This window comes from Urtica dioica, chromosome 9, assembly GCF_054948205.1.
Source record: "Urtica dioica subsp. dioica isolate 48M chromosome 9, U.dioica_male_clone48M_v1_H2, whole genome shotgun sequence".
Taxonomy (NCBI): domain Eukaryota; kingdom Viridiplantae; phylum Streptophyta; class Magnoliopsida; order Rosales; family Urticaceae; genus Urtica; species Urtica dioica.
In genome coordinates this window covers 13,809,983-13,819,000 of record NC_142764.1, presented here as the reverse complement: position 1 = coordinate 13,819,000, position 9,018 = coordinate 13,809,983, and the positions used below count along the sequence as shown (strand labels likewise).

At 36.2% G+C, this 9,018-nt stretch overlaps 1 protein-coding gene across 1 annotated transcript; it reads left to right on the top strand.

Moving 5' to 3' along the window:
• The first annotated feature begins 311 nt into the window (after nucleotides 1-311).
• Nucleotides 312-8,579, top strand: QRT3 (Pectin lyase-like superfamily protein). The gene is made up of 3 exons (XM_089627482.1): nucleotides 312-974; nucleotides 1,052-1,297; nucleotides 7,258-8,579. The coding sequence occupies exons 1-3, from the start codon at nucleotides 798-800 to the stop codon at nucleotides 8,329-8,331; spliced, it is 1,497 nt and encodes a 498-aa protein (XP_089483608.1). The 5' UTR covers nucleotides 312-797; the 3' UTR covers nucleotides 8,332-8,579.
• The last annotated feature ends 439 nt before the right edge of the window (nucleotides 8,580-9,018 follow it).

Sequence of the window (9,018 nt, the reverse complement as noted above, 5' to 3'; positions counted from 1 at the left end):
CATTTTGATATTTTACCTTTTAGAAATCATATAATGTGTAGTGTTACACATAATCAATGAAATTTTCTATTTCTTGAAGTGTGAATTAATGATGCCTCATCAATTGCGCAAGGGGTTAATAAAGAATTCTTCAGGTTGAAGTTATACTAAATCGAACCTGTAAAGCATTTGCACCACTCTCTAATAAATTGGTTAACCTATAAAGAATATAAGGTGGTGGGAATATGTTATTGGTCCACGTATACTATGGTACGTACCGCAATCGGTATATGACTAAAGTGACAATCTCTACTTTCTTCCATGCGTAGATCTGATACACAAAGACAAAAGCTTTCCAGTCTATTTTGACACTTGTTCTAGAAATACCCCCTTTTAACATGCCAAACTTGTGAGGTACCCCAAAAAACAACTAATGCCTAATCTTTCCCAAAAGAAAAACATAAAAATAAATACACATATACACATGAACACATAAAAAGCACCAACGTCGTGCATCGGGTGTTGTATGTGTGATCACAAAAGCAAACATTTCGCGTTCCTCTTCTCTGCTAAATAGTTAAGCCCGTCTCTTTTCATGCCCTCCTTTTGGTAGCTCTATCTATATATCTGTCAACATTAAAGTATATTTAAACTGCAAAAAACCAAACCCCCACTTTTCTCTCTCAACAACTCTTCTCCAACTTAAGTGAGAGAGACAGAGAGTGGGTGAAACAGAGAAAGAGAGGAAGAAAGAATAATCCAACCCCAAGTTTCCATCTCTCTCTCTCTCTCTCTCTCTCTCTTTTCCATAGAGACAAATGGCGAGACAACTTTCTATAGTAATTGGGGTTTTGACGTCGTTCTTCATCGTCACATTATTCCCAGCAGAGGCATATGGTGAGAGGAATCATGATCGTTTCCGTGAACAAATTATGAGCAAAATACAAGCCGTCAAGCGTGACTCCGTTTCTGCTCCTGCACCTTCTCCGGATCAGGTATATATATAATATATACTAAGGAATTTATTTAATAATGTAAATTATTACTATTAACTAGCGCTGTGTTATGGCAGGGTGGTAGTGGTAGTGAAAGTCCGAGAGTGTACCGCGTGACGATGTTCGGAGGAGATCCGACGGGGAAAGAGGACAGCACGGCCGCGATAGAGGCGGCGATGGCGGCGGCGATCGGAGGTCCGGCGAACGGAGTTTTGATGGAAGGAATAGCGAATCTGGGCGGCGCTCGCATTGACCTTCAAGGCGGCCATTACCTTGTCTCTCGGCCCCTCCGCTTCCCTGTCGCGAGAGTCGGCAATCTCATGGTACTTCTTCTGCTTATTATTTATGCAAATTACGTTGATTACTTTTTATTCAAATTTGCAAATTCTCTGCTTCTACAAATCCGATAATATTATAGAGGAATAATCAGTCAGGTGAAATGAGATCATTTTACATGTTTTTAATCGAGAAATAAAAAGAAACTAAAAGTCGAGCGTTAAGATATTAAATGTTGAAGTTATAGCATTTTATTTTTGTGATTTTCTGGGACATAATTCAAAGGCTATCTCGCGTGACGTGCAAATTTTAGTTGGTAATTGATTTTTCGGCCAGTAGATGTTGCTTTATTAGAGGCAGGTCTTATTTGAAGAAAAAGAAAAAGTAGGTTTGACTGACTTTGTTTCTTTATTACGCCACGTGGCACAGTACAAACGTATTTAAAATATTTTATGTATTTTTTTTTTGTTTTGTTTTTTTTTTCTTCTGGGCTTGGTGTGCTATATTGAGTCATCGTATTAGATGTAGATGTCAAAGTTTAATCGCTTGTTTACGCCTATGGCGAAAACCGAGGCGGTTGTAAAATTGATTTTTCTCTTTTCTATTTCTTTTTTATTTATGCAAATTAATTAAAGTAATATTTTTTTGTCTATCATTCTCAGTTTTTATTCGAATCAGATTTAGACCATCACCAATTAAATAAAAAAATTCAATATATTTATGATGTTAATTTTTATTTATGATTAAATTTTTAGTTAATTAAATATATTTTGTTTTTTTTATTCATACTATGAAATACAATTAATATATAAATAAATTGGAAATATTAAAAGTATATAATATATTGGTACGAAATATTTTTAAAATATTAAAAGCAAAGATATATATATATATATATATATATATATATATATATAATAAGAAGAAATTATATGAATTAAGTTGTATGTAAGAAAAAAAAATACAATGTCATAAAACCCACTACATATGCAGGAGTTAAAATTGGATTTTTTTTTCTTTTATTTTTTGTGGATTTAGTTTGGTAGGTAAGCTACGTCACTTATTAGAAACAAACAAAACAAAACTTGGAAATCCGAAAGAGTTTTTTTTATTTATTTAGGAGCAATTAAGCCAAAAACTTAATAGCCCACCATCATTTTAAAATAGCTAATTAGAGAAATAGTTTATCATGTCGAAATTAAGTAAATTAACTGATTAAATCTTAAAAAGAGATAAGGATTGGCTAGATTAACAAATGCTTCTTTTATTTATTTAACTTAATTATTGATAAACTAATAGGCTATTAAAAAGAACAGGTAGGTCATGACTAAATGTCGTACAACCTGTAGCTAACTAGTAGTTCCTACTTCCTACAAGTCTCATGACTCTCATTTGCATGTCTTAAAGTGCTTTGAATTGTGTATTAAATTAAGATTTTTTTTTAGGGGGAAAACAATAAGTGACTTCCTCAAAGTAGCATCAATTAAAGGAATTGTCTATTTTTGACAAAAACTTACAAATTTGGTTTAGCACTAACACATACATTGAGTCGTGATTGGAGATTCTTATCTTTCACTATCAGCGAAGATATTAAAAATCAATCACTTGCCTCGAAAGAACACTCAATCCCTTAACTTTTTCACTAAAGTGTTTCCCTTTGTCTCACAAGTAAAGCTGGCCATATGGAACCCGGGAAATGGGATCCCCTGGTCCCGTCCCATATTTTGCGGGAAATGGGACTCCCGGGACCGTAAAAAATGGTACCGGGAAATCCCGGAACCATTTTCCACGGTACCGGGAATTCCCGGTACCATATTTCGCGGTTCCGGGATTCTCATATTTCCCATATTTATTTATTTTATTTTATTTTAATCATAAATACATTTAAAAATAAATAAAAATTCATATATTTTCAATTGAAAAAATACAATATAAAAAATACGGTACTAAACGGTGCTAAACGGGGATCCCGGTTCCGTCCCATTTCCCGGATGGTTCCGGGACAAAAGTCCCGGTACCATATTTTATAATATGGGTTTTTCCCACTTCCCACATGGTACCAATAATACGGGAAACGGGGTCCCGCGGGATCCCATATGGCCACCTTTACTCACAAGTCTCTCAATTGTTTGTTTCCCCATAACACTAACTCATCCGATTTGATCTTGAACCTGGTTTTACGAATAGCTTACAATAAAAGAAATCTACTTAATATGATCTAACGCTCGATATTTTTTAGAATTTTGCAGAAATGTGATGATGCTTGAATCTTCGATCATTCATTAAACATTTTTGAAGTGAGATTAGTGTACAAAAATCCAATATTATCGTCATCTCTAGCATATCTAAATGATCTCCTTCACGCCTTAATTAAGCCTCTAAAACCTTCACCACCTCCAGGTAGTGACGAACTTACATCTTGGAGTTGTTTTTGTTGGCATGCCGCACTACTACAAAATACCTTTTTAGAGTCGCTCAAAAAGCGACGCGTTATATTTTGGGCGTCGCTTTTTGAGCGACGCATATGTTAGTGACGCCCAAAGCTTTGGCGTCGCTTATGACCGAGCGACGCTCCACGTAAGCGCCACGTTGGATTGGCGGGTTTTTTTAATTGGGCGTCGCTCTTTTTATTGGTGTCGCTTAATAACCTGGCGTCGCTCAAAAATTGAGCGACGCCAGCCTGGAGTCGCTCAAAAATTGAGCGACTCCAGTTTTTTAGAGTTGCTCAATTTCTGAGCGACTCCAGGCTGGCGTCGCTCAAAAATTGAGCGACTCCAAGCTGGCGTTGAGCGACTCCAGGTTTTTAGAGTCGCTCAAAAATTGAGCGACTCCAGGTTTTTAGAGTCGCTCAATTTTTGAGCGACTCCAGATTTTTTATTTTTTTTAATATTTAAAAACTACGTTTACCCAATTTTCCTGCAACAAAACAGACGAAACAATACTCAAACCAAGCAGAAAAACATATAGTAGCTCAAATCTTTCGTGCTAAATTTCATAATCAAGTTTTTTTTAACATAACAAAATAACAGTTAACGCAGTTTTTACAATCAGTTTACCATTTTCACAATAATTCTAGTTCAATATAAAGATATTTAGACTAATTCTAGTAACTTAACGCATCATAGTTCAATATAAAGACATCAACATACCATCCACAATAATTCTAGCATAATCTTGTCGAAGTTCGTCCATGTCGGTATCACTGTAAGTTTGCAACGATCGCAACTGAAATCAAAATAAATAAGCATATTAATAAACATACATAACATATTAAGAAACTCTATTAATTAGATACTTACATGTGCGAGGGTATCACGGAATGATCTCCCTCTAAAAAAATCTCTCGTCATTAGTAAGACAAAATATCCGCACTCCGTACTTGAAGGTTGTTTCGGGCCCTATGGTAAAATACATCATTTTTATGAACATGTTTATATTAAAATTATGTATGTTTTATAGTACCTTTTCCTTATGTCAAGCGACCTTCAACGGCACGTTAAAATATCTTCCAAACGCTCTACATAAGATAAGTCTAATAAGTCTAAATGCACAATAGAATTGTAGTTGAAAAATGTCATATACGATAAAAAAGTTACTACTTACGTTGAGAGGACGGATTTGAGATCACTCGGAATAGCATGATGAAGAGGATCAAAATGGTACACATGATCATCTCCGTCCATGACCAAAAGTATCCAATGCCTCCTAAATAAAAAAAATTCTTAACTTATAAACAATTTGAAAAAAAAAATATAATAACTCATTAACGAACTTACGAATAGTTCCATGGCATAAGCAACAAATTTAATAAAATGTTTATTAAAAAAAAAAAAAAAACTCTACCTAAGCCGACGACGGCGACCGGACGAAAGAGGGGCGGAGGGACCGGCGGCGACTACGGGCGCGGAGACGGCCGTAAATAACAACAAATGCACATCCTTCACACCGAAATCAATAAAAAATAACCTAAGAATCTTTACTCATAATATCATGAAATAAAAAAAAAAAACCCTAAAACTAACCTCTTACCCGTGCGTCACGACCGAAACCGTTCACCAAAACCACGACGCCGGCCGGAGTAGAGTGCTAGAAATATGTAATGGTGGTGGAGGTGGTCGGTGGAGATGTGTAATGGTGGTGGAGGTGGGTTTCAATGGAGGTATTTGGGGGTTTTGGAGAGAAAATGTCGAATGAAGAAGATGAAGTGTGAAATAACTGTTGTGCGAAATACTTATGCATTTTTTTTATAAAAAAAAGGGGGGGCGTCGCTCGTTTTTTGAGCGACGCCACGCCACGTGTCGCTCAAAAAGCGAGCGACGCCCCTGCCACGTGGCCTGGCGTCGCTCAAAAAACGAGCGACGCCCCACGTCGCTTGCTTTTTGAGCGATGTCAGGCCACGTGGCCCAATAAAATTAAAATGGCTTAATTTTAATCTTTTCCACGTCAAACGAGCTCCAAAAAATAATGTTATGCGTCGCTCAAAAATATACCCGACGCAAATATAGCGACTTCTAATAGGTATTTTGTAGTAATGCCGATAGAGTTTTTATTTTTTTATTTTTTATGTTGGCATTCATAATAGTCAGATCTCCATTGATGGTGATGTCTCAAACAAAAATGCATCTTCACATCTATGTGTTTTAACATCTCGTGGAAAACTTGATATTTTTCCAAATGAATATCACTTATAGTATTGTCACACGTGATAGTGACATTTTCCTTATGAATACGTAACACCAATTCATTGAAAAAAAAAACCATGTAGACCGTTAGTTCAAACGATTTTACGTCGTATTTCATGTATATTCAAGATTATAATTTTTCTTACATAGTTAATGTAACACCAACTCGTTTCATAGTTTGATATTTGTTTTGTTTTGTTAACTAAATGAATAGTATTTAAGTTTAATTTGAATTGTTACGCCCTAAATTTCCGTTAGAAAATTCAACATCGGAAGGAACGAGTCAAACTAAAATAAATTTCTTCTGTGTAATGTAATTTTTTCCTTTTAAATATATATTATTAATTAAAATGACATACACATGTGCCAAAAACTTTAAAATGGAGTATCACCAACATGACGATAGAAGTCATACAATCACAAAGATTTCCCAGTATTTAACGAATAGTTTAGATAAATAAAACACAAATTTATTGGAAAAAACAAGGAGACTGTTACTTCAAATGATTTTACGTTGTATTTTATGTATATTTAAAATTATAATTTTTTTTGCGCAGTTAAATATAGCACCAACTTCTTTCAGAGTTTGATATGTTTATTTATTTTTTAAATGAATGGTATTTAAGTTTGTGGAAATATCGAAAGTAATAATTTTTTGTAATTTTTTTAGTATTAGTCGCTGAACTTTTTAGTTTTCATAAATAATCGTTTTCCATAACAGTTAATATGATTTCAATAGTTGTTGATCAGATTTCAATACCAATTAATCAAATTTCAATAGTTGTTGACTATATTTCAATAACTATTGATCATATTTCAATAGTTTTTAACTAGATTTCAATAAAAGTTAAACAGATTTCAATATCACTTAACCATATTTCAATAATTTGTGATCAAATTTCAATAATTGTTGAATAAATGTATAAAATATGAGGGTATTTTTATCCGAAAAAAATAATTATTACTGTTGAAAATATGAGTGAAATATGAAAAATGAGGAATGTTTTAAGTTAGTTATCCAATTTTTCTATAAGTTTTGAATTGGTTAGTCCTTAATTTCTGTTAGAAAATTCTAACATCGGAATTAATGAACGAGTCAAACTAAAACAAATTTCTTCTGTGTAATGTAATTTTTCCTTTTTAAATATAATTATGAATTAAAATGACGTACGCATGAGCCAAATGATTTTAATGAATAGTTTAAGAGCTTCCGATACTTCAAATGATTTTACGTTATATTTCATGCATTTTTACAATTTTTATTTATTTATTTATTTTTTGCATTATCGCGGTGCTTGATCTAACATGGATATATGGTGAAACAGATTCACGGAGGAACCATAAGAGCTTCTGATGATTTCCCAGTGGATGGATACCTAATCGACTTATCATCTCCGCCACGTTCCACGGCCAAAACCCCTGACTTAAGCCAAAACGAGACCTCATTATTAGACACTCAACTCTCTTCTTCGTCTTCGTATAACTATGAGTACGTGACCATAAAGGACCTAATGCTTGACTCCAACTTCAGAGGAGGAGCGATATCAGTGATAAACTCGCTTCGGACGAGCATAGACAATTGCTACATAACCCACTTCGCCACCATCGGAATCAACGTCGTCCAAGGCCACGAGACATACATCAGAAACTCCTTCCTCGGGCAGCACGTCACCGCCGGAGGGGATTCCGGCGAGCGGAATTTCTCGGGGACGGCCATAACGCTGTCCGGGAACGACAACGCCGTCACCGACGTTGTCATATTCTCGGCCGCCGTCGGAATCATGGTCTCCGGGCAGGCCAACACGCTGACCGGTGTGCACTGCTACAACAAGGCCACGGGTTTCGGCGGGACCGGGATTTACCTGAGGCTGCCCGGGTTGACCCAGACCCGGATCATCAACTGTTACATGGACTACACCGGGATCGTGGCCGAGGACCCGGTCCAGCTCCTGATCTCTAACAGCTTCTTCCTCGGAGACGCTTACATTGTGCTGAGGTCGGTCAACGGGGTGGTCAACGGGGTCAACATCGTGGACAACATGTTTAGCGGGTCGGGGAAAGGGATTGACATCGTTCAGTTGGACCAGTCGAGAGGGGCTTTCAAGAGGATCGATCAGGTGGTCGTTGACAGGAACAATGTCGACGGAATGAGGCTCAGAGCCACCGTGGCCAAGGGTAGTTCTCTAGGCAACGGAACTTCGTGGACGGTTGATTTCAATGGCGTTCTTTTGTTTCCGGATCTCATCAGGCACGTTCAGTACTCTCTCACCGCTCTTGGTAATGGATTCCCAAACCATGTTCTACGGAACTCCTCGCAGAATCGGGTGGTTGTTGAGTCCGATGTCGTTGTGCCCGCGCGTGTGTTTGTGGCCGTTAATCAGGAAGTGTCAAGTTTATGAAGATCACGAGACTAGGCTCTTTTTATTTTTTTTTTTACTTTTATATTTTAAACGAGGCAGGCACACTATATGCTGTTCACTGGATTTTCTGTGAATAGGTTTTGTGGTAGCGCTAATTTAATCAAGGAGGCACTAGTTAATAAGAAAGAGGTTTCTTCATAACTTCCAGTTAATAAAATTGTACTAGAGTTTGTACTTTGTAGTACTAGTTGTTCAAACCCATCTTTGTAGGGAATTTTCATTTTTCACATTACTTTTCTTTAATTTTAAAAAATAATTCCGAATATCAACACATTACAACCCAACAGAGGTGAGTTTGGATCATCTCTCTTTTATTTTTTTTGGTATCTTCCTCCCTGTCTCCGATGATCCGGATTCTACAGAAGTATTGAAGTTGCCAATATTTCTGATCATTCAAGTGTCCTAAACATAAAAATGTAGATAAAAAAGTGTTCGAACACACTACCACAAATACAATTTAAAAAATAAAAGACTATTTGGATAAAAGGTATAGTCTACTAAACTAAACTATGGTCACTAAATTTATAATTAGTTTTATATAGCGAAGAAGATGCTGGAGAGTGCAGGGAAGCTAATGCAAATGGTAAAGTCAAAGCATGTGTTTAGCATATCAGCAGCTCCAAGCAGAACTCTCCGCCAGGGCCGGCCCAATAGGTAAGCAAGGTA

Coding starts and splice junctions, on each gene's coding strand:
- QRT3 (XM_089627482.1), top strand. CDS start 798: ATGGCGAGACAACTTTCTATAGTAATTGGGGTTTTGACGTCGTTCTTC. Junction 975..1,051: donor CTGCACCTTCTCCGGATCAG/GTATATATATAA, acceptor GTGTTATGGCAG/GGTGGTAGTGGTAGTGAAAG. Junction 1,298..7,257: donor CGAGAGTCGGCAATCTCATG/GTACTTCTTCTG, acceptor ATGGTGAAACAG/ATTCACGGAGGAACCATAAG.